General features: G+C 39.4%; 1 protein-coding gene across 1 annotated transcript in view; it reads left to right on the forward strand.

Annotated features, from left to right (window-relative positions):
* The window catches only part of aacs (acetoacetyl-CoA synthetase), a 40,808-nt gene extending 14,641 nt beyond the window's left edge, over positions 1-26,167 (forward strand). The window contains exons 9-18 of the mRNA XM_078251231.1: positions 2,367-2,447; positions 3,672-3,796; positions 13,408-13,472; positions 16,144-16,266; positions 20,263-20,376; positions 21,234-21,359; positions 22,453-22,522; positions 22,970-23,028; positions 23,332-23,534; positions 23,648-26,167. Of these exons, the coding sequence (XP_078107357.1) occupies positions 2,367-2,447; positions 3,672-3,796; positions 13,408-13,472; positions 16,144-16,266; positions 20,263-20,376; positions 21,234-21,359; positions 22,453-22,522; positions 22,970-23,028; positions 23,332-23,534; positions 23,648-23,785 (1,104 nt within the window). The 3' untranslated portion in view covers positions 23,786-26,167. The remainder of the gene's footprint in view (positions 1-2,366; positions 2,448-3,671; positions 3,797-13,407; positions 13,473-16,143; positions 16,267-20,262; positions 20,377-21,233; positions 21,360-22,452; positions 22,523-22,969; positions 23,029-23,331; positions 23,535-23,647) is intronic.
* Positions 26,168-26,904: the final 737 nt, after the last annotated feature.

Genomic DNA, 26,904 nt, shown 5'->3' on the forward strand with positions numbered 1-26,904 from the left:
CACACACAGATTAGCACACGCTGGTCACATCTGTTTGCAAAGCTCTTCTGAGTTGGCACACATGTACAGTTTGCCATTCAGTGCACACCATTTATTATAATACACATATGGAAGGAAATGTTCTCAATAAGGCCAGAGTTTTTAAGAAGAAGAACAAAGACAAGAAAAGCAGAGGGGAAGAAAGCAATTGCAATTGTAATTGTAAGTAATTACTTTAATTCTAAAGTTGAGAAAATCTCACCTCAAGGTCCATTTATTAGCTGTATTAGCTGAGCTTTCAAATCATCTATCTTGATCAGCAGGTAGAGTTTGCCCAGTTATGGCATTATAAATGGTCAAATGTTAATTTTGTTCCCAACACTTTAAGGATTTCTAAAGCTAAGGTTTAAACTTAATGATTGACCTTTGCAGTTGAAAAATCCTTCACCACAAGCACAAGGTCTATTAAGTATCTTGTCTGGACCTCTGGGCAATATATCGATATTATATTGACGTTGTAACATGAGACTATAGTCTTAGATTTTGGATATCGTTATATGACATAAGTGTTGTCTTTTCTGGTTTTAAAGGCTACATTACAGTAAAGTGATGTAATTTTCTGAACGTACTAGACTTCTTTAGCTGTTCAATTATTTGCCTTTACCCACTTAGTCAGTATCCATATTACTGATGATTATCTATCAAAAATCTCATTGTGTAAATATTTTGTGAAAGCACCATTAGTCAAACCTACAATATTGTCGCATTATCGATATTTAGGTATTTGGACAAAAATGTCGTGATATTTAATATTCTCCAGATAACTCACCCCCATTCTAGCACCCAATAATGTAATAATTATAATTACGCCAGAAAACAACATTTGCACCTTATTGAAAATGTAATAAAACTAGGGCTGTCAATCGATTAAAATATTTAATAGCATGATTGTCCGTAGTTAACTTACGATTAATTACAAATTGTAATTGTAAAAGAACTGTTCTAAGTGTACTTTAAAAGGTATATTTTACAAGTTTGTGTTGTTCTTATCAACATAGGAACTGCTGATATGCTTGATTTATGCAAATGCTTATTATTATTGCAACAATCTATCACACATCTAATTTACAGTACTTTTAAAAACAATGTAATCTTTTTAATCAAATTATACAAATAACTTCACCAGCGTCACAGTCGTAGTAACTGTATGCCTGTCATTTTGGTTTATATTACATTTCCCACCACAAGATAGCAGCAAACCTCCATCAGCAGATCCTTAAAAGGTTATTTGCTGTCAGGAGAGCGTGTGGATGACATTTTCTTCCTGCTACATACCACATCTGAGTGAGGGAGAGTGTCAGATGAATGTTTGATTGTTAAAGGACCACTGCACTTTGAAGGCTGAAACACTCAACATTCAAAACGAGTTAACACTATTTTCACAAAACATTCTCCCTCACTGACACACTCATTTTTTCTACCTCCATTTTTCTCTGTTTTTGCTTCATCATCCCACCTTCTTTCACATTGGCTTTGCTATCCTTAACTTGCATGCATTTTCAATTTGTTTTCACTTAGTCCTCCTTTTCAGATTCTCTAATTAGGTTTTTTTCCCCCCTCATTTACTTCTTCTTTTCTCTAGCCCACTTTTCTTTCTTTCTATTATTATCTTCCTCTCTGTCTATGTTTTTGTGCACCCTCCTTCTCCCCATGCTGCCGATAATTGGACAGTAATGCGTTGGTGAAAACATTTCGTATTGCGACGCTGGCAGTCCTCTCTGGCTCTACCAATTAGCCCCGGCACTGTTGCGCTTTCTGCTTCGTTACGGTTCTGTTAACATGCTGTCAGTAGCAAGATGGCATGCACCAAAGGACGGGTATGGCAGCTGAGTCCTGCCAAAGAAGACGCACGCACACGCACACGCACGCACGCACGCACGCACACACACACACAGGACCTGTTTATGTGAACAGGAACATACACATAGGCTAAAAACTAAAGCACACCCATTCACACACACTCATACAGTTTATACTCAGCACCAGCGATAATAACCTACCCAACTGTGATTTTCAAAAGAAATGCTTGTGTATTAGTCCTGATCTGATGCATATTTTATTTTGCGCAACTGAGAATGGGGTTCATGAACCTTTTAGAACATATATTGTTATAAGATGGAATATTTAATTTACAGCGTGCAATATGCAGGTGTCAAAATCTTAAAATGAATTGTCTCTCTCTCTCTCTCTCTTTCTCTCTCTTTCGCTTTCTCTTTCTCTCTCTCTCTCTCTCTCTCTCTCTCTCTCTCTCTCTCTCTCTCTCTCTCTCTCTCTCTCTCTCTCTCTCTCTCTCTCTCTCTCGCGCGTTTGTCTTTCGGTCTCTGTAGGGCACGCTCATCCAACACGTGAAAGAACACATTCTCCATGGCAATATGACCAGCAGTGATGTCATCATTTACTACACCACGGTAGGTCCACAACCGTTTCACAATAGAAGTGACATGCTTATAGTACCACAATGTCTGGGGAAACTTTCCACAGCTCTCTTGTTGTCTCATCTCAGTTACCAGCAGAGGTAGCATGTGAGGTTATGTGCGGTATTTTTAATCATGAGCCTGGTTACAAAGGCACACGCATACGCTCACACAAACATACTGTATATTGTCTAATAAGCAGCATTGAGTGCTGAAGGTGAGATATGTGCAATGTAGCTCCTTTTTGATGATAAACACTGAGGAACATAATTTTATGTTGACTAAAGCTGCAATTTTTGTGTGGTGTGTATTTGTGTTTACACGTGATTAGTGCAAAATTGAAATTCAGGGTGGTTTGGGTTTTTTGACACATTTTGTTGGGAACAAATAGATGAGCGCACATTTTCTTGATGTAGAAATTGATTCTGTTAGGCAGCATTGGTATCATACAAGGACGTTTTAAGATTATCGTGATTAAGTAGCTCCTATTTGAAAAATATAAGATGCACACTTACTTCTGTTTAGTCAACCTGTAACTGAATATCTGCCTATTTAGAGTTGTCGAGATTTCTGCTGAAACTACTGATTATTTTAATGATCAGTTAATCTGTCAATTTAGTTAAATTGATTAGGAGTTTATTGTCTAAGATGGCAGACCATTTTTGAAGTATGACTATTACAGGTTTTCAGAGCCCACAATCATATCGACACATTTTTTATTATTGTCCGACCAACAGTCCAACCCAAATGTATTACATTTACAATGATATAAATGCGAGAAAAGCTGTAAGTCCTCACATTTCAGAACCTGGACTCAGCGAATATTTGGCATATCTGCACGATAAATGACCTCAGTGATTAATTGATTAACAGAATTGTTGATTCATTTTCTGTCAATTGACTAATCGATTCAGTGTCTAATTGTTTAACTGCTAATTGGAATTGTGTACATGCCTCATGCAGTATACACATGTATCCTGTCCGCTGACAATTGTCTGTAGAGCTAACATTACCATCAACATGCATATGTATTGGGGATGATGCCAAAACAGTAGCTCAGCATGCCGAAAAAACAGATACATAACTCACTCAGACTCAGTCTGCAGTTGTTGTCCATTTTGCTACCCGTTTACCCATGTTGATGAGAAAGGAGTGTTTATACCAGATTAACCAACCGCTGTGAATGTATCTGTGTGTGTGTGTGCGCCCTGTTTTTAGACCGGCTGGATGATGTGGAACTGGCTGGTGTCTGCTCTGGCAGTGGGAGCCTCAGTGGTTTTATATGACGGTTCACCACTAATGCCCACACCCAGTGTACTGTGGAACCTGACAGACCAGCTGGGGTGAGTTAGACACACACACACACACACACACACACACACACACACACACACACACACACACACACGCACTCACAAATCAAAATGGCCCTTTGAAAACCTACTTTTGTTATGGAGGGTTTTGTCACAATTTATATTAATATTTAGATGATGTATTACCCCTTTTCCACCAAAATTAGCATGTATATGTTTATTTTTTAAATGCGGGAAACTAAAATTTGATGATAGGCTTTCTGTTTTTTTTTCTGGTCTGTCACATTTGACATCACAAACGTGCTGGAAAACAGGGTTATTAAACACTAAAAAGCAGCATGAAGGCCAGTGGAAATGTTACAGTGGTTACCTCTTTTGGATATCTGTTACTTACTCATTCTCTCTTTCAATCTTGCTGCCAATAATTTGGAACGATGTTCAAGCGCTGCTTGGGTGGGGATGGACAGAATTTGTGGCTGAAATGACGCAAAAGAGTCGCAGAAGTTACCGACTAGCGGCATAGCATCACGCCGGAAAAGGGGCTAATTTAGCATGTCCACCTAAGTGTCATGTTTCCATCACTGCCGAAACCGAGGTGGAGCCGATAACTACCCGTGACTACTGCAGAGTCATTGGCCACTTTCCCACTAAAGACAAAAGCCAGATGTTAGTGGGTGTTAGTGGGTTTTTTGGCCAGTGGGAAAGGGGCTTATGAAACGTCTGGAAAACATATAAACACAATTTGTCCACAGATTTTAACCAATGCCTACTGTAGCCTCAATTAAGTGTGCAGTCCAACCCATGTTGCATTTTCAACACAAATGATGCAACTGATATTTTGGGGGGAAAAGAGCAGAGAAGGATTTGGATATACAGACAGAGAGTGAGGAAGAGAGCACAAGCAAAGGGTAAGGTTTTCCTTGGAGATTTTGTTTTCAACCGCAGAATTGATAATGTGTTTGCCTAATTGACAACTTGCACACACACAAGAGCAGACCCATGAATAAAGATTTCTGATGGTTGTATGGGGATGGAGTATACAGTGGGCAATGGAGATACATTTTCTTAATGTTTATGCTAAGCAAGGTTATTATTTGATGTATAGTTGAAAAAACCCAATGGAAAGAAGTTGTACTATACAGTATGCACTGTAGTTAATGTATAGAGGTTTGGAGAAATTTAATTTAAATGAAGTTTCACAAAACTTTAAAAGAAATCACTCTCAAAGTTCAAACATACAAAAGACACACCAAACGTTCTTATTGATTACCACAAATGAGCTGCCCCGCTGTTATTTTGAAAGTCCACTGATGTGTTGTACTCAGCTGAGCAGGCCACTTTAAGTTAGGGTTAGGGTTGTTAGATTTATGTTATTGAGATTGATAGTGATGTTGTAAAATTCCGATGAACCCAAAACCCAGGTCAAACTACAAGACAGCCAAGACAGCTGAAACCTATAGTTTACCATCTAGTCCAGTGACTGTTAACACTATAAGATGACACAATGTGGACATCACATATGAAGACAATGGATTACATGTTGTTTGATTCCATCTTTGAAAAACATTTTCCCTTTTCCCAAGCAACTCTATATTTGCATTAGAAATGTATTTTGAGATTACATAATTACAGGAATAACAATGGGTTGGATCAATGTTGAGAATAGATTTGGAGGAGAGTTGGGTCCCGTGATACTAGGATTAGATGCTGTATAAACCCACACCCACCTACTGTACTGTAAATACCCCTAACTCCTTTTCATCATTCAAGAAATGTTTTCACACACTGTAGGTTCCCATCCTAAGTAGCACAGAGAATATTTAAAGCAGATGGTCTTGGTTAATGTCTTGATACCCTCTCCCCCCACCACCATCACCACTGTCCCCACCATTAACAGCAGGTGCTAAACCAGGTATTGATCTTCTATTGTCTTTTGAAGACAGCAAGAAAAAAGAGGAAATGGTCAAAGACAATAGTGTGTGAGTGGATGTGTGCAGGCAAGCAATGAATTTGTTCAAATGTTATGTGTTCCATTGTTTACTTATGTATACGTCTGAAAACGGTATATATGTACAGTAAGTGTGTGAGCTTGGTTATTATTTAGTTTATATTAAGGCCTTATTCTATATAGCCTTTGAATTCATTCACTCAGTCATTAATTTAGTTCAATTCAGGGTATAATTCCAGAACAAACTTGCACTCAAAATATATACCTAACCTATTTCCTGTACACACATTCCACTACCAAAAAGAAGACAACTCTGACTATGGTCTGACGAAGCATACGGCAAATTTTAAGAAGTGGCACAATTGCATACAAAGTCAATGGAAATATCAATAGTGGGTGCTATCTAGGGATGCAGCGGTTAACCGATTTCACTATTAACCGCACTTTAAAACGTCACGGTTAATTAATCGTAAAGGCTTCGCTACACCGATTGTTAACTGACTGCACGTTATGTGCAGCAGTGTGTGCAGTTCTTATTAAACCCCCTTGACAACATAAACGCTCGTGTTTGCGCACACACAGCACAGCAGACGCCGGTCCGGTCACTGCGAGTATCGACTGTCAGAGTGACAGTGGCTCTCTGTGGTGGGATAATTTACTGCTGCAATTTTTTAACGTTACATAAAGTTAGCAAACACCAGGAAAACACAGAGCAGAGCCAGCCCCTGACCTCAGGACAGCTGCAGCTGCAAAGGGAAATTCAACCCAAGTTGGTAAGCTTTATTGTTTGTTAATGTTGTTGTTAAGTGTTTGTTAGCTTGTTAACGTTACCAGTTAGCTAACGTTAGCCTGTTTATTGTTAACGTTACGTTACAGTTTGCATTTACAGTGAGCGAGCTGGCGAGAGCGTTACGTTCGTACGAGTCAAAACTCCTTTACAGCTCAACATTCAAAACGGTTACTGTGTTATTTCTGTTTCAAAAGGCAGCAATAAATAACACATTAAAATCTAGAGTGTTCATGTAATTTCATACATTAGCAGTGAAATTAATAAATGCATAATAATCGTGAAACCATCATTATAATATAATGATGGTTTCACTATAATCGTACCAACAAAATCTATAATCGTTGCATTCCTAGTGCTATCAGATACAGTTTGCCAGCACAACCATTTCCTTAACAGCTATTGACGCAAACCATTTACCTCTTCATAGATATTTAAAATGATTGCTGTAACAAAATAAATTTGTGTCATCTACAAACACATCTATAGCTACAATCTACATCTACAACATTTCCTAGGGCTGACTGAATGCTTCGAAGCTTTGACCATTGCCAATGTCCAATTCAGTATTTGAATGCTTCGGCGTTCTGTCATCCAAATCCATACTGATTCCATCTTTCTTAAACATCTCTTCCCGTCTCAGTCGGTCAGCAGCAGTAGAGAAGTAGGCAAGCTCACAGACAGACTGGGAGCCTTGATCAATCAACATACATAGATGCGTAAAAAACGCGGGAGTCAGTGTGGATTGATACATTCAATAAAATTGAAGCGTATCTGTTCTGTTAGTCGGGTGAGTGACAGAAGTCAAACACGCTACTAAAATGGTCTCTATGTGGATTGGCAACATGCTTGCTTTTCGTGGTTGCAAATAGAACGTAATTCAGACGGGAAATGACAGGGGAGTGATGGGACCGTCAAGGAGAGTGAGAGTGCTGCAGCGCCCGGAGCTGGGAATTCAGTGCAGCAGGGATGGCATATTGCCTTCAGCAAGGAAGGGTGTAATGGGGTGAAAAATGTGACACATTTGGGGTAGTAGTGGGGGAACTATAGAGCCAAAGTGCCAAGTAAAAGTACTTATACTGCAGAAACTTTGTAGATCCCAAAGCTAATGATCACAACTTTATTAACTATAATGATGATTGGTAGCCTGGTAAAATAACTGGTAGAGTAGGGACTGTGCCCACTTCTAATGCTATATGGTTGGTTAATCACAACATTGTTTGGTTTGTATAAGCTTTTTTATGGCATAAATGTTTTAGTCTTTTAACCTCCCTGCTTGTTTGCCCAACAATGATTTAAATGAAAAAAATAGAGGGAACAAGGTTATAATACTGTTGTAGTTCTCTTTGTTTTATTACCTATTGAGAATCTGCTAACTAATGTGAGCCACTCGTATTGCATATTAATTTCACAAGAAGTATCTCTTGTCTTTAACTTAATAAAACAGAGCCCAAACCTTTAGGAAGAAAATAGGTATTATAATAAGGTGTCATACTCTGTGTTTTTACCAGTAACATTGATGTCATGGTCACTTTATTGCATGCACCCTAATCTCTAAATTCTCTGACAACTTCCCCTGCCTGTAGCATGTAGGAAAGGGAGATTTATTGAGACAGCATTCCTGGATAAAGCACGAAAAAGGTTACAACATTTATACTTGTGACAGGTTCCATGTATGAATGGGACTTTGGAAGCCCCTCTGTTTTCTCTGAGGATCTTCTTCTCGTCAATCTTTTGACCATTATGTGTTGAGCTGAGATGTCAGAAAAGATCCCTCCTATACTTTTGCACCAACTATAGAAATGTTGTCTCTTGCCAAAGCAAAAATGTCACTTATCCTCTTTGGAGGAAATTACTAAAGATGCAGTTTAGCAGATTGCATCTTGCCAGCTCAGTTACAGTTTTAGACACATGGGCATAGTTATTTGAAATATCCTCTTGTCTTCTAACTGCATCTAAATGTTGTAAACTGGAGATGCAAGTCTTCATCAAATCTTTAAAAACAGATTATTTATTCACAGACTAAACAATGGCCATGCTTGTTTAAAGTGCTACATGCAGCATATTGAGTTACTGTGAAAAACAAAAACAAAAAAGCATTACCACACCCATATTGGCCTCTGCTCTGCTTTATTGATTGTTTGCCACTGGGTTAGATTGAAGCACAAAAGGAGAATGCTTTATAGAACAAAATAGAAAGAGCTTCACAATGCTAGATGCCAGAAAGAGCGAAATGCTGATGGAAAAATCATTTTTGACATGTCTGTCTTTTCAGTAACGCATGAGAGATAACAATTGCATTCCAGGCAGGGGGGCTCAGGATCAGCATCCTTTTTGTGAGAGAAAGCAACAGGGTTCATAGGAAATTAATTACATTTTTTTTTTTTTTTTTTTAGAAACAATAGCACTAAAAATACTGTTGACATTATATGGAGGCTGTTTACCATACTGAACAATTACTCATGTATACATGGCAATAACACCAGAGTACCCTAATACATTTGTTATTTATTGATTTTCAAAAATAATATAGTGCTTTAGACTTTTAATATTCAGTGAAAAAATAACACCATCCAACAGTGGTTTCAAACTATTTTACTGGTAGCCACCTAACATATGAGAAGAGGGCAATGGTCCATTTTTATATCACAATTTTTCCTGGGGTGGAGGATAAGTGCGAGAGTAGTGCACTGACAAGTGGGACTTCAATTGCTACATCATGACACGTAGAGACACATTAACGTTATAGCTGCTTGGAGGGGCTCTTGTGTCTGATTGGCTTCGGGTGTCTCTTATTGGTTCAGTAGCTTCCAGCAACATGTCTCCCTTGAAGCAGACACACATGTACGGTCACACATGCAGAAGCACACTCGCACAAACAGAGACTCACAGCTACTCCTCCACCCTCCATCCTAAACACCCATTAAGCAGCCACACCTGGCCACCTGCCTCCAATTAGAATAGGCCGACCCTCTCCATGGAAGCCAGCAATGAACAAATCCAGATGCGAATGGGGGGGGTCAGAGATGATGGATAGTATTTTGTGTGTGTGTGTGTGTGTGTGTGTGTGTGCGTGCAGATGGCAAATCTGTCTTTGTGTTTGAGATTCTGCGTGTCATCTGCCATATCTGGTGTGCTGTAAGCGAATGTAGAGAACAGGTATAGACCATATCTACCCAGCCATACAAAATATACACATGCAAAATGGAACTTAATTTCAAAATTGGAAGCTAACCGTAACATTTTAGAAATGGAATTAGGAACAGAATTAGAAATCAAGACTCTTAATAGTATAGAGGTATATAAATAGACTAGGGCAGATGTATGAATTAGAGGTCTAGAGGTACAGCATTGAAAAATGGATTTGATGGACTGAATGTTTAACTGATATGTTAAAAGGTTGGTCATCTCATTGAATTAGGTATTCATTCATTCATTCATTTCATTGTTTTTCGTTTTGTTAATACTGAAGCATTCTTAGTTCCTTTTTTGTATTTGATCTTTTGTTTCTACTAAAGCAAATATGGTAAGAACGCAAATAGCCATGCAATAGACACCATGGGAAATGAACTTGTATACTTTTGAAATAGAGTATAGAAAATATAAAAATCTGATTAGATATAGACAAAATAAAAAAGATAAGTAAAGCAACATTTAAGTATGTTGTAATATTCTCTACAGTTTGAACCCTGACAGATAAAAGGGGAGAGGATATGATGGTGTCACCGTGAGATGATAGAAATTTGTTAACTGTCAAAGAGTTTGCAATACTGTTTAGACTGTGGTATCCAACAGCCATACGTGCATTGAACAATGCTGCTAAAGTATAGTTCCCACAACTGATCTAATTTTTTATACGTGGATGCCGGTATGGCTGTGTCTCCTATGTGTTTTTAGCATTAATATGTATGCAGTAGTAGCATTCTTTATTTATGTATTTATTTAGAGATATTTTACCTCATAGATGTTTGGCACCTGACAAGGAATGCACTTAATTTCGTTGTATCTGTTACAATGACAATACATTTATTCTATTCTATTGTCCATCCCTTTCTTATTTCTTGGTGTATGAGGCCAATATTGCAATTCAAATAAACGGGAGTTTCCAGGCACAATTTTATGATTTTTGCCTCAATTTGATACATATCTGTCACATATCTTATGTGCTGGATTATCCAAAACCAGACATTGAATCCTAACTCTCTCCATTAGGATAGGTCTCCATTAACAATTTCCTAATAATTCGAGATTAACAATGAATCCGATAATTTGATTGATTGTGAATTAAAATGACCTATGACACTGAAAATGGATGAGGCATGCAGAGGCAGCATGGCCAAGAGGTGTGTGTGTGTGTGTGTGTGTGTGTGTGTGTGTGTCTGTGTGTGTGTGTGCACATTAGGCCAGTGTGCGCATCACTCACATCAATCCTTTTGAGATATTTCTTCTTTGGACCGTTCACCCCATCTAACCCCCCTCACCCTATCAACCACTAATCGATTCCAACATCTGAGAGCAAATCACATCTTTCACTGCAAACCAATTCCTGGTTATTGACCAATCAAGCATCCGGCAGTTGATTTGTGTCCCAGAGACAGATTCATTTTGATCTTTTTTTGATTGACTGACATGGTTACCGTAGTGATAGGAGACATTTTGATAGATTGGATGTCACCAAAAAATAACTTGAAAAGACATGAAGACAGACTGAGACACACACACACACACACACACACACACACACACACAAACACATTCACAAAGGCAGACTTTAAAAGGCTCTTTGTTTCAGAATTAAGACTGCAGGGGAACACAGAAGTGACGTTTTGTCACTTTTTTGCTTTCCACATGTTGTCCAACTGTTGTCAGCTGTCAAGATGACTTCCATGCACACTGAATAAAGCCACTTCCCAAAATCATTTAATTGCAGGGTTGTGTGTGCAAACATCCTGTCAATACATTCTCCTCTGAACTATTTTCCTATTACAAAGGACACAGTTTGTCCTCTTATGCTAGACTGACCATTTTTGTGTTAGACTCTTTTTTTGTGTCTGTTCAGTTAAAAGCAAAGTCAATTTCCAATCAGTTGTTTTTCTTCATTTTTCTTATCTATCCGTGAAGGGTTGACTGAGCATACAAGCTCTGTTTTAGCATCACCTTGCTTTACATTTACACAGTGGCACACTCTCCTCTCCAGGGAGCTTCTTAGTACAACCGAGCTACTGAGCAGCTCCACTGGAGCAGATGGGATTAAGGGCAAAGGCTGTTCAGTAACTGTTGCCCTTTTATATTTTTACATTCAGCACACAGACATTAAAATTACACTTTGTCATGCATTGACCCAGTGCCACAAATGGAGTGAGTTCAGGCTGAGCATTGAAGTAGCACTTTCATCAGGTCATTCATTCATGCTTCACGATCAGTGCTCATTCAGCAGCTGAATAGTAACATCAACTCATATGTATATAGTTGTATAAGCACTAGGGCTGCACAATTAATCGCAATTTTATCGAAATCGCAATATGGACTAGTGCAGTATCCAAATCACAAGGAGGGGCGGGCGCAATATTTGTTAAAAGCTAAATATGTGTCAAGCCATTGTGGTGCTGTTTGGTACAGTTCCTCGCAAAAATCACACTATAATCATTTCATTTTTTTTATTTGAATATTTTTCAATGAAAATGAGAATAATGATACAAAAATTGATAATTTCCTCCAATATTGTGAATCATATCGCAATCGCAATATCAGTCAAAAGAATCGCAATTAGATTTCTTTGCTGTTTCAGCTAACTCCACCACCCAAACTCCTCCAAATGGGATCAGCCTTTTTTGTATTGTCATCTTAACTAAGATCTGATCTAAATGTATATTTATTAAGGGGGGGGGGGATTTGTTCTCTGGGGCCAAATTCTTCACTCTTACTCCCACTTGCAAACTTAAGAATAAAAGCTATTACATGACTTAATAATGTTTTTAAATTTAAGAGCACACCAGTAAGATCTCTTAAATTGGCTAAGATTATATTCTAGATGACAGAGACGGAGGTGAGTTCACACCCTCTGAGACATGTTTTGAAATGATTGTGCAAAATATCATAATGGATAATGTTATGTCAAGCAATACATATTATTCAGAATTTGGTAGTTTTAAACTGGTATTTGCATGTGATTGAATATTCAATAGGCTGTCATACGACTTGTTTTGGCCGGGACATCTCTACAGTAGCACACTAGAATGGTATTTTGCCTTAACTATATAAGCATCTCCTATTACTAAAGTGTGACATTGACACGGCAGGATGGGCCACTTTTAAATTCTACCGCTTTATTTGCCCACATTTTGTTGTTGACAGGCAGAAAATGCATTTAGTTGTTCTTATGTAGCAAACAATATACTATAATATTCATCACCATCCTGATGAAGACAAGCTAGTTAAAACATTTGGGAAATAAAGCATGGTATGTTGGATGAGAGCTGTGTTACTTGTTTAATTTTGATGATAAAGAATCATGATGTCTCACAGTTCATCAGCCTGTCTGTCCATCCAAATATCTGTCCAACTCTTTGGTCTTGAGTAGGATATCTCAAAAATGACCAGCCAGATTGCCATGAAATTTGGCAACAATATTCATACCACGCCAGAGGATGATTCATGATGTTTGCTAATTTGGTTCTGTTGTTAAAAGTTTCTGCTTTCACAATGCAGACTCCAGTACTTGTATGTAGGAGGGCTTTTGCAATGGCTGTCCTTGTCAAAATAATGGACGTCTTTTTGTGAATTGAATAATGTTTTTTTATGTTGGGAAAGAATGCTTCCCTGATCCTTATTATAAATATTGGTGTGCTTAAAAAACGAATTTCCGTCTTTTCCTTCTTGTCTCTGTCTATCTTTTCTGTTCTTCAGCATTACTATCTTTGGTACCGGGGCCAAGTGGCTGTCTGTGCTGCAGGAGAGGAACCTGAAACCCGGTGAGTTGTGGTCCCAGACACGAAGGTGTACACACTTACATGAGCATGCACACAGACATCCGGAGACACACATGGACGCACACAGATAACAAGCAGAAACCCAGAGAGAAATACATTCACCACACACACATAAACACACATCTAATCTACTCTATGAGAATGGAACAATAGGAGCAGATGGACAAAATGATCATTATAATAGTGATGCTGTTTGACTTTAAATGTCCTTTATGCCATGCACTGTATAAATCAACAGTTTGCCCTGTGTTCTGGTGTTTGACACTTAATAGAATGAATAAAAGTGCTGTTGTGATAATTCATATGAGTCATGGATAGGCCCAACTAATTGCTTTTAGTGTCACAGCTCTCCAGAGAGGGAACCAGGTCTCTACACATAATCAGAGTCCTGCCAGTGCTTATTAGTCTTCCTAGTAACCTTCATACATGCCGTTCTGTCTTTGCTATTTCTGTGACAAAACAAAGTCAGTTTAGAAGTTAAAATGCTAAAATTATTGCTGCTTTGCTGCGCTCTTTTGCAAAGTTACGTACTATGTTGTAATAGAACAAAGCACATGATAATTTTAAAATTGTTAGGCTCCAATCCTCAATGTAAATCATAGACTGTTAAAATAGCATCTGTGATGTCACCCAATGGTTTGTGGGCGATACAGGCGTCACCATCTTGGTTTTTTGCATCTGAATGTAACGATTTTTGTCGAGAAGGTGGAGCTGGGGAGGATAACGTGTTGCAGATTTTCAACCCTTATGAAGCGAGTCATCCAGCAGAAATTTACTGGTATTGTCACCATTCATCTGCATGTACAGCTGTATTGAAGAAGACTTGAAAGTAGGAATTGAGGCCATAAACTCACTATGAAAAAGTTTATTGAGGTAATAAATCAAGTGAGAAGTAGGGTCATTTATCCATAGACTTCTATAGAAACTTACTTTTTCCTACTGGAAATTAGATAAAAATGCAGGTTTAAGGCTCTTCTGCATTGGCTTCACTTTTCAGGCCTGGAAGCTTCGTCCATTTTATGCAGTGCTTATTTTGATGATATTTTATTACACTACATGTCATTTAGCTTTTATCCAAAGCGACTTACTGATACGTCAGAGGTCGCACACCTCTGGAGCATCTAGGGGTTATGTGTCTTGCTCAGGGACACATTGGTTCATGTATCGCAGTGGGAATCAAACCCAGATCTCCCACACCAAAGGCATTTGTCATATCCACTGCGCCATCACCACCCTCATCTTTTATACCTGGTCCAACTAATGGCAGTGCAGTTCTTTTTGTGGGTAAAAGACAAAGAAATACCAGTTAAATTTGGTAAATAAGCTGGCATTTGTTTTACATAATTATTTATCAAAGCTTTTGCTCTTTTGTTTTTTCCTCTTCATCCCCTCATCTAAACTTTCAAATGTCCTCCTGTTCTCCTCATCTTCATGTAAATGACCAGTTATAACTAATGCAAATGGCTTAGCTGTTTCCTACATGTCCTTACCTTTGTTACTTTCTACTTTCACTGTCTTTCCCATTTCTTCTCTCCTGAAATAAATTAGCACTTATAACCAATGTTTATTGCATAAACAGTTGCTGTGTGTCTCAGTTCCCAGTGCGCTGTTATAATTACCATTCATCTTTATTCATGGCGTCTGCTTTGTGTGTCTGTCTGCATGTCTGCAACTTACTGTAAATTAGCCACACACATTCCCAATGTTTTGGCCAAAACAGAAAGGCACGAAAAATGATGTCTGTCTGTCTGTCTGTCTGTCTGTCTGTCTGTCTGTCTGTCTATACTCCATCCAATCAGCCAGCTACTTGATCAGTTTGGCACTGTATGTTTGGATGCTTATTAGAGAAAGAGGGCATGGCAGAGGGAGGTGTGTGTGTGTGTGTGTGTGTGTGTGTGTGTGTGTGTGTGTGTGTGTGTGTGTGTGTGTGTGTGTGTGTGTGTGTGTGTGTGTGTGTGTGTGTGTGTGTGTGTGTGTGGTTATACGTGCAAGCATGCCTGGGCTGAGAAGGGTAGGGGGAGCTTCTTCACTGGCTGCCCCAGCGGAGGGGCCCTTTTCCCTGGGCTGACATTTGGACCGGACACCTGGAGGCATGGTGGGGGGGTAGCAGGAGTTCCCACTGTGTGTGTGTGTGTGTGTGTGTGTAATATATGTGTGTGTGTGTGTGTGTGTGTGTGGGGGGGGTTGATATACAGCTTATTAGTTTGCAGGGTGTTATTGGCTTGTGGATTGGGCATGTGTGTGTGCCAGAGTGTGTGCACGCATGCATGGACCTTGTGGGATGAAGTAAAAAAAGGTGTGTGTGTGTGTGTGTTTGTGTGTGGTAGTACATGCAAGTTTGTATGCTGTTTCACATCAGGGTGTCAAACTGAATTAACAACACATGTAGGGGTTTACGGAGCCACAGCTGTGCAGGCTTATGTTGAAATTGTGTGTATGGATTCTTAATAAGTTGAAAAATGACCAAACACTCGATGCCAATTGTTTATAGTGGTTAATTTTATGTAGTTGATGCTAAGGGACAATTTGGTTGGTACTTAAAATTTGAAAATGTTTTGATATACAGTAGCTACCTTTTAATGAGATATACTGCATATTATATATGTAAGCAAGATTTATCCTCAATTACTTCTTTTATCTCTTTCTCCCCCAGCGGAAACTCACAACCTCCAGTCTCTCCACACCATCCTGTCTACTGGATCTCCTCTCAAACCTCTGAGCTACGACTATGTATACCGCTGCATCAAGAGTAACGTGCTGCTGGGCTCCATCTCAGGTAAAACTCACTGATACAGACTCTGTCGGGACACGTTTTGTCATTTTTCTTTTTACTTTATTTCCATCTAAGGGTACAAATAGCAGCAGCTTTTCTATGTGTTGTTGGTGTGCACTACGTTACCACTTGCAGCTACAAAATAAAGCAACGAAGCATCTGCGATGCAAAAGAAATGCGCATACAAAGAAAATTTGAACAAAATAAATTGTATAGAACTGTACATTTTCCTCACCACCCACAATGCTACCACACACACAAACACAGGCTCTCTCAGCCCATTGTTGTGTTGACAGGGCAATAAAATGCTTCCTGTCTCTCTCTGAGTCCTGAAACGTTTACCATTTAGCACTGCCTGGGTGACTGACGTATTACGGACACACACGCGGAAATACAGATTAAGTAGCAGCTTGTAGCATCACACATGCACACTCACACTCATGTGCATTATGACATGCGGGCAGAAGGATTGGACAATCAAGCTTTGACTCAAATGTCACCCACAAGGCAGAAATCAGAGGGACAGTATGAGCTGATTGACTCATTAATTCACATCCATATATTTGTCTTTAAGTGTGTTATAAAATGTCTCCACTTGTCTCTGCACAGCTTTTGTACTTGTCTCTTTTATACTGGCAACCAATGTACAGTAGAAGACAAGTGGTTATGTCAATAGTAATTACCAACATTTCACTCTATATTGAACAGTAAACAGATTTGTGACAATCGTCATCATTTTCTATCATCACTGAGAGGTACAGTGTTGCATAACTTTATATTACACACCGAAAGATACATACATACCCGGCGCAGCGCAAAGCCCAATGCAAGTGTCTTTGCTAGTTTAAAACCGACGCAGTTGTCAATTCCCCGTCCAGCACCCGCATCGTTTAAATAGCAAAAGCACCTACACCCATCTTTGCGCCCATGGACGTGCTGGTCTTACAGGGAGGTGTGTTCAGGTGAATTCTTGGTGTATTGCTATCTTGAGGCAGGGGGAAGTGATCGCGCCATTGACCAACAAAAACCTGGTCTAAAGTCAATAGTGCAGCAAATTAGTAAAATGCGCCTAGGCTTATGCACAGCGCATTTTGCATGTTTGTGTGCTAGCAAAACAAAACATTACAAATAAAAATATTCCGGTGCAAATCCGCCATCATAATAGCAATGCGTCAAGGTACAAACGCGCCTGGCTTTTAAAGGGAATGGGAGATGACACTCTGATTGGTTTATTTCATGTTACGCCCAAAACACACCTATGAATTAATGAAGACCGTAAGTACAACCTTTTTAAACCATGCGCCCAGCGCACGGACGCTTTTTTCCGCCGTCAAACTAGCAAAAGTGGATTTGGACACGTGTTCCTGGATCTCATCAGTTACTCTGGTCAGACCAGTCTGTCCAAAACTAAACATTGGAAATTGTAATAAATTGTATTTATCATTGTAACATTAGTATTTTTAAATTGAGGGAGTAGATCTGTGCATGTGATCATGGATATGCGTCCTTGTGTATATTATTTAGAACAGCAGGTCCTGCCCCATCAGTTTTCTCCTTGTCGCCAAGGGCAACAGCAGGCACCAACTCCGTTGGCTGCCAACCGACCTAACCTTGACCCCCGAGGTCAACACTCACTGTGCGTGTGTGTGTGTGTGTGTGTGTGTGTGTGTGTGTGTGTGTGTGTGTGTGTGTTTAGGATTTATCAGAGCATATGGGACGGACTAGTGGTCACGGTGACATATGTGATGGGCCCCTTTGCCATTTTTCACCCCATGTAACTGTGTGTGTGTGTGTGTGTGTGTGTGTGTTTTCCTGTCAGCAGGGAAGTCAGACCCCCCCCTGCGCCTCATTGGGGGATTTTAACACTTTCACTGCTGGATTTCCTTCATCCTAATATACCTCCGTCTGACTGCCCATATGTCACTCCTCTACTCCCTTTTTGTCTCTTCTCTTCTCTTCTCTCAAGTATTGAATTTGTGTTTGTAAAGTCTTCCTGTGACTTTCATTAAGTGTATTTTTTTTATAATTCATCTTTGAATATATTAATGCATGCCTAGGTTAGCTGGTTGTTTTTTTTTGTCTCAGTTGGTGGCTTTGTCTGACCCCAAAATGTGTCAGAGTATGTTCAAAGCACTCTCACCTACACAAATTAATGCAGACTTGCACACGCGCACACACATATGTACACACAAAGTGGAGAGTTAAAAAAAGATTTTCCTTTACTGTTCAGAATAGTCAGTGCTGTTAGAAACATCAGATCAGTGTGACAAGTTACCCTCTTGTGTATACACACTCAATACACACACACGCACACTAAATGGCTGATGAGGACAGGCATCCTAAGAAAGCCGCAGTGGCTTTTGGCTTAAAATATACTTTTGTGTGTGTATGTGTGTGTGTGTACCCAGCCATTAAAGTGAGTGTAATAATAAAATAATTGCGTGTCTTCCCACTATAAGTGTGTGTGTTTAATCAGAAGACAAAGTTTCCACTTTCTCCTGGGAGCCAATTAAAGCTCAATAAAGAGCCTGGCAGAGAGAGAGAGAGAGAGAGAGAGAGAGAGAGAGAGAGAGAGAGACAAAGAGAGAGAAAGAGCCAGTGTAAAGAACAGAAAGAAAAGCAACAGAGAAGGAAGGAGTGGTAGAAGGGCAGAGAGCAGTTGAGAGGAAGTGAACAAGATGGATGGAGTCTTATGATACAGAGAGGCAACGAAACAGGGAGGTAGCGCTGAAACAATGGGAATGGAGATGAATAGAACATGTCAAAAATAGCAGATGATTGGAAGGTAGAAAGAGACAAATGGATGGTGCAGCAGAGGAAGAGAGTGTGTGTGTGTGTGTGTGTGTGTGTGTGTGTGTGTGTGTGTTCATGACAGTTTAAAAAATGTGCTGCAACAGTGTAGAACACCTATATAGGTCAATGGAGGTGGAGCAGGGCACTAACACTGCTAGTTTGTGTTGTCGAAATGTAAGATTGATTCCAATACTAAGTTTAGTAATTTCTCTGGTTCGTGGACACTGTGATGCTTTACTAAAATACCTTATTCCACAGGTTAGCAAACAAACTAAAATGTATGTTTTCCATTTGAGACTGATTTCTTTGGAACTAGATTGATATAACTTCACATTTGTTAAACTTAAAGCTGCATTGAACTTTTACAGCCTTTAAAATGTGTAGAAAGTAACTTGCTGCTTTTTTGTGTTATTTTGCATATATTTAAAGTTGTGGACTGTTGGTCGAACAAAACAAGCAATTTGAAGAAGTTACCTCAGGGTCCGAGAAATTATGGGCATTTTTTTTCATGTTTTCTGGACTAATAATAATTCAATTGAAAAAATAAACGAATACATTTGGAGCAATAATCATTTTTTGTCCACACTGGTAGCGCCATCCATTAATTGCAGGGTCGGTGGCTCGATCCTTGGCCCTGAACCCTAAATTGCTCCTGAGGGTTAGGCCTTGCATGGCATCTCTCTGCCATCAGTGTGTGAGTGTGTGAATGAGTGCAAATCGTAAGGTCTGTTCACCTTAGAATTGTTATGGCAAATGTATTAGCAAACAAATATACAAACCGGAAGACACAACCTAAGGTTAGCATTCATTTTGAGTCTTGCTTCTGGTATTGTTCACTCTTCTTTAAGCTCTGGTTTGGTCTCTACTGACTCCTGAAAAAGAAATATCTTCGGCTTTAGCTGCAACATTTTGACTGTTTTCACCAGCCAGTTGTTACTTTTGTCTGTCTGCAATTCTGTGCTGGGAAAGTAGTGTATAGTTATTTTATTGGACTGGACCCTTTTTGTAAACAGCTTCTACTGGCAAAGGTGTTAATGAGAGTAGTTAACCATCCCCACCACCTCCTTTAAATCCCCAAAATGAGCTAAAAGAAACCTAAAGGCTTAGCAAAGGTGCAGTTATTTCAAGTGATGTGTTACATTTCCAGACCAATAATCAACTCAATCTCTCCCTCTGTGTCTGTTATTCTCTCATCTCTCTGCTCAGGCGGCACTGACATAGTGTCATGTTTCATGGGTCAGAACCCAACAGTTCCAGTGTACCGGGGCGAGATCCAAACAAGAAACCTCGGCATTGCTGTGGAAGCTTGGGGCCTTGACGGTAAGAGTGTGTTTCTGAGTGTGCGTGTGCATGTTCATAGTGGCTGAATTGCATAGAAATGGAATACCATTGCTTGTACTCTCTATTGAGCAAAAACTCTATCGAGGGATTTATTGAGCAATCTATATTGCCAACAGAGTCTAGGGGTCATGTAGAGGTTGTAAGAAAGTTGTGAATTGTAGGAGTGGAAAAATATTAATATGGAAAATTAATCACAAGCCATTTTACTCACTGCTGAGATGCCCTTGAGCAAACTTCCCATCTGCTTCTGGAGCTGCTTGGTAGCTAACAGAACAAGAATGTAGTTATACATGGTTGCTCCCATATGTCGGTGTACCTGTATGCATTGGCATGAATTTGAAGCTAAACATTGCTGAAAAATTAACAGAATAATTAGTGAACTCTCCCTGGGTAAATACAAGAAAAAACTAAAGGGTAACACTATTTTTTTTTTTTATCAACAAGCCAAACTAAAAAAGAGAGATTTTTATCTTGCTGGGAGTCTTCCAAGCCCTCTATGTTTTTCTCATTGATTTTAGTCCCTTGTTCCCCAGCTCCCGATCCCTGCTGCAGGCTGTACCGCCGTATCTCCACCACCTCAAAGGAGAGTGGATTGAGTGATAATTTAAAGGCAGTTTTGTAGGAAGAGTTTGGGATTATTTTAGTCGGTCTCTAAACCTATAACACCATCCTGAGGGAGTAGGTGAGGTCTGTGTGAAACCACACACTAAGGTGTATCAGGTTCTCTGAGTGTGGGATACATTACCAGGTGATATACTTTTCTTTATCTGAGAATGTTTTATTTGTGTGTGTGTGTGTGTGTGTGTGCGCGTGTGTGTGTGTGCACGTGGGGACAGGTAAACCTGTATGGGGAGAGAGTGGGGAGCTAGTCTGCTTGAAACCAATCCCCTGCCAGCCAACACATTTCTGGAATGATGAGAATGGGATCAAATACCACAAAGCTTACTTTTCTACATATCCTGGTAAGTACAGAAACATCATATATAAATGCAAACTTACATACAGTATATCTATACACAAAAACCCAGAAACCCCCCCCCCCGCTTTTATGATATAATGCATTTAAAGGGGAATTTCGGTATTCTTTAACCTGGACCCTATTTTCCCATGGATCTGTGTGAATATTTTAAATTGGTCAGGTACTTAGCGAGAATGCTGTAACCGGCAGCCACGAACCGTTCTGCAAAATAATCCTATATGCCAATAGCGACCGTCAATGTACTTCCAACACAGTAACGTACCTCCGCTCTGTCTGTAGCTCTCCACTCTTGGAAGAGCATTTTTCTTTAGCAAAACGTGCTTTGGTGGAGGATTTCTTCTCGTCTTTGGCTGGCAGTAGTCATCCACGGTCAAAATGGTCACTGCATACAAGATGGTATGTGATGCGCAGGGTAAGGACCAGAGTGTTAGGCTCTAATTGTAGCTGTAGAACAACTAGCCTCAACTTCTGCCTGTACGTATCCAAAGGTAACGTCTATAAAAGCTGCACCAAGGCAAAAATACGCAATTGAAGATATTTTAGAACACAAAGCTACGTTTCCTGTACCCCAAAACAACAAACTCTCGCCAGCACTCCTCTCTCTAGCTCTCTCACTTGCATTCCACACCGCTGTCTTTGGAGAACAAATCACCTCGCGAGATTTCAAAACAGGATGTCACCACATCACCTTTCCACAATGTAGTCAGGCACAATATTATTATAATAATCTGTGTCTGTCTATGGCAAAAACAAGCACTTTTAGTGGACGTACATTGACAGTGCGCATTTGCCCTATATGATTACATTGCAACTCAGTTTGGGGCTGCCGGTTACAGCGTTCTCTCTCAGTACTGGACCAGTTTCAAAGATTTTTGTTCACATTAGCCACTTAGACACAGATCCATGGGAAAATAGGGTCCAGTTTGAAAAATACAGAAAATCCCATTTAACACCTTTTCTTTTTATTATATTGAATTCAATTCTTGACAGTTGTTTTTGCCTTTTCATGCATGTATTGTGGTTTTATGGTTTCTTTTTAATGTGTGTTTTTCTATTATCATATTCTTTTTGTCTAGGGGTATGGGCCCACGGAGACTATTGTAAAATCAACCCAAAGACAGGAGGCATTGTCATGCTGGGCAGAAGGTCAGCCATTAACCGTTCTACTCAGGGGAGAGCTACTGAACGTTAAAATAAACATTGTTTCATCACTGTAGTTTTTAATTGATTCATTTTTTTGAAGTGGATAGGTTAACATGGGCTATTTTTGCATGAGATTTGGCACAGCACTGCATTATATTATTCAGCTCTCTAAAGCTGGTTTATGGGAAAAACACAAAAAAAAGAGGATTCAGTTCTTTCAGGGTAAACTGAAAATATGGAAATATACACGTACGGAAACAAATAAATAGACAAAGATATAGTTTCCGTATGAAGAAAAAAAGAATCACCAGCTTACAGAAACTGACATTTTTTCCGTATTCCGGTAGATTTCTTTCTCTCCATTGCAGTGTGTTGTATGATGTGTGGCAAGACAGCTTCTCAATGACAGACACTAAAGTTTTGGATCTTGAACCTGTGTTTGTTCTGCAGTGACGGTACATTGAACCCCAACGGAGTCCGATTTGGCAGCTCAGAGATCTACAACATTGGTGAGTGTAGAGCATTACCCGTGGAGGTGAAGGTTGTGGGTGTAAGAAAGGATGAGAGATAATGAAAGGAAATAGCAAAGCATTTTGGTGAGCTGAAATTGAGTAATGGTCCTATATACTGTATAATGGTGAAAAAAAACCATCTTACAACACTCCACACATCCTCTTCTCTGTTCTTCTTATCTTTGCTCCCTTACTCTCTTCACCTCTCACCTCCCCTTCTCTCCTTGCCTCTCATCTGCTCTCCTCATTTTTGTTTTGTCTCCTTTTGTCCTCTATTCTGCCCTCTCCGTTCCTCTGCAGTGGAGGCGTTCGAGGAAGTCACAGACAGTCTTTGCGTTCCTCAGTACAATGCCGACGGAGAAGAGCGAGTTATTTTGTTCTTAAAGATGGCACCTGGTAGGCCCTTCTGTCCGGAGTTGGTGTCAAAGATTAAAGGAGCCATTAGAAAAGCTCTGTCTGCCCGACACGTCCCTGCTCTGCTGCTGCAGACTAGAGACATTCCTGTAAGAGAAATAATGATTTCAATCAGATATGAATAAACCTGTGAGATTATCCTGTCACAATGTAAAAGTCAGTTCTGTCTTGAATGACAGCTGCTTTCTTCATCCCTTTGCAGTACACCATCAGCGGGAAGAAGGTGGAGGTGGCTGTGAAACAGGTGATTGCTGGCCGGGAGGTGGCACAAAGAGGAGCTTTCTCCAACCCTGATTCGCTGGACCTCTACAAGAACATTCCTGAACTGCAAAACTATTAGAGATGAGGCTTCACTGAGCTGGAAAGAGGACCTGCAAAAGAGAACCACCTGACAAAAATTCAGCTTAGTTTTTAAATTGACTTTATTCAAATGTACAGGGAACAGGGAGATATGCAAAGCGCATTGCAGGGGTAGTTTCCAAAAGCCACCTTGAGCTTTATACAGGGCATATAAAAAGGAAAAACAAAAGTGTGTGTCAAAATAATAAAAAAAATGGTACAAAAAATATATGTAACTATAATAATGTGTATGGTATCAGGCAGTCGAGAGACTTTAAAAACATAAGTTGTACTGCGCCATTGTCTAGCTTTCAATCAAATGATCAAGCAGCTGCTCTTGGTTTACCATGTTGTGCAAGTAAATGTTGGATGCTGGATTCAGCTTTGGATAATATAGGATGTGCACAGCAGCACTTGTGAATACGCTCATGCTCTGAAGTCACCAATAATGGAATGAATTTTGCATCAAGTGCTTCACATTCTGATTGCAATCAGCCAGTAAAGAACCACGTCTCTCTGTGTCCCCTGCTGTATGCCCAGTGTTGGTTCGGAGTCGGTCCCAGACTGAAAATTAAAGGAAGTGTGCAGATAAACACACACAAACACCTGGGATTAACACCTCAGCTTTGACTCATATCACCATAACATTATGTGGTGTGTATTGCTTTATCAAATGTACATAAATGTTTTTTCCTTTTTTTGGGGGACTGTGAAATGATGTTAACATTATAATTATGCATTTAAATATAGTGACCTAAACATATTAACCAAAGTGAGTCTCAGATTTAGAGGGTTGTAACATGTCATGAGTTGTAGTTTGAATAAATGAAACAGGAGATTCCAGATAAAATTACTGAACCTTTCCCAACCTAAAAGTTATTGATCTCTTGTGTATTACATGCTTAACTATCCTAACAAATATTTGACTTTGTAACCATTGAATCTGTTTCATACCGCCCAGGACATCAAGGCATGAATTGATGAAGTTCTCCGTATGTTTTTTTCTGTCACATTGGCGCTCATTTATTAAGCTATTGTACAAACAACTCTGAAGAGCAAATGATCATTCCACTACAAAAGCCTGTATTCATTCATTTCATATCTATGTTGAAAAGAATGTTGTAAGAGAAATGTGCTCTCTTCAAAATAGCTACAGTACAGCCGGTTTTTACTTTGTACATGGGAAAGCTAAATGATCTACTCCAAATTCCGTCAAGCTGTGTGACAAAGCCTAAAAGCTTACTACTGAGCAACACGGGTGTACAATAACAAAAGTCACTTGGGTTTCATTTCCTGTTGAAAGAAAAAAAATCACAGTCACAGATATAAATGTCAGAAGCATTTGATCTTTGGAGAAAAATGAAGCATTTTATACTGATACAGTTGTAGCATTTTTCTTACTGGACTGTTTTTTCTTGTTTGGCTTTTGATTCAGTCTTTGTCACTTGTTTCCAGATTATTTTAAACATGTTTACATGTATGAATGTTGACAAATCAACTGGAAAATTCTGTGGTTCATCTTTAATATCATATTCACTGCTTAGATTGAATCAATTTCCTATTTAAAGGTACCCTGTGGAGGTTTTGACACCTTGCAGCACTGTCAGGCGAAGTGGGTCCACATTTTGTTTGTATCTTGTGAATGCGGGTGACGGGATAAATATTCCTTCCAAGGGTGTCGCACTATTCCACAGATTGACAGGTGGCGGTAATGTTTTAAGAAAAGTAGCAATGCACCAGTCAAATGCAGGGGCGAAGAAAACGGCAAGCCAGGGAACATGGATGTAAACAATGCAGGTTTCGAGTAAATATATGAATGAACAGTATAATAATGTTGGAAGTTGACAGGGCCATGAACTTGAGACCTGGTTCGAGTCCAGTTCCTTGGTGTAAAAAGTCTCAATAATTTGGTGTTTTAGGATTTTATTTATTCTTACCTTCAGTCATTCAAAACATAAGAGAATGCTTTGTTGGCATCCTGTCAGCGTGCAGAGGACATAGGAGGGCTGCAGAAATTAGGAGTGTGGGTTGAATGTAGGAATGTTGTCAAATGAAAAGCTGTGAAAAGTGTTTACCAAATTCACAAATAATAACCCCACAGTCCCACAGAGAGGCTGTCTGTTGTATGATTCATCCCAGTAGTCTTAGAACAGAACACATCACAAACTAGAAAATTACTTTGTTAACGGCTTAATTGTACACTCCGTACTTACAAGGGTTGACGGTAAATTCATTCTCGGTGCAATCAATTTCAAATGTAAATTGAAAGTGTAGAGACTAAAGATAGACTGTTTATTCTCAGTTATATTATAAACTGACGTGGTGCTTAAGTAAATGTGTTTTCTTCTATACTGAGGACAATTAAATGTGTAAACTGACTGGATATGAATGTGATTGACTCTGTCTCCCCACAGGTGAATTTATTGTGAAACTAGTCAGAATGAGTGCCATTAGCGACTTCATTGTGCAATTAAAAACAGTGCAAGTGCAGACATGTTAGTTTGGCTAGATTACACACAAAGTAGAAAAATGTTTGAAACAGTGTCTGTTTCTTCATCAATATGTTTCCGAAGGGGTGTTTGAAGCCTCTGTCTAACGGGGCCAGAAAATCCAAATTTGAGTAACTAGGTTTAGCTGAAGTGGTAAGTAGTGAAGAATGGCCATCACAATTCCCCAAAGCCTAAGGTGATGTCTTCAAATGACGTGTTTTGTCCGACTAATGTCAAAACTAAAAAGGTATGGGTTTGACACCTACATCTGAAATGATAGACTTATGTCAGAGCTTTCAGCCACTTCTTGTGGCCTTCATCTGTGGATGGAGTTGCCCCTGTTTGTCATGGACATAGTTCAGTTGATATCAAATTACCTTATAATGCAATTTTGGTCACTTGTTTACAAGTGGTTGCATATACCGTTACTGCCTGGCGTTGGATGTAAATGGCAGTCCACTGACTCCTGGCTGATGACTTTGAGAAGTTCAGAATCTTTTGTCAAAAATTGCTGTTGCCTAAGTCGATGATGAACCTTCAAGCTCAAAAGATGTTAAGTTCACAATGATGTAAATCAAAGGAAAAAAAGGCAGACAGCAAGCTTTACAATTTAACAGTTGCTACTGCTTTG

Source organism: Sander vitreus, chromosome 5 (genome assembly GCF_031162955.1).
Source record: "Sander vitreus isolate 19-12246 chromosome 5, sanVit1, whole genome shotgun sequence".
Lineage (NCBI taxonomy): Eukaryota > Metazoa > Chordata > Actinopteri > Perciformes > Percidae > Sander > Sander vitreus.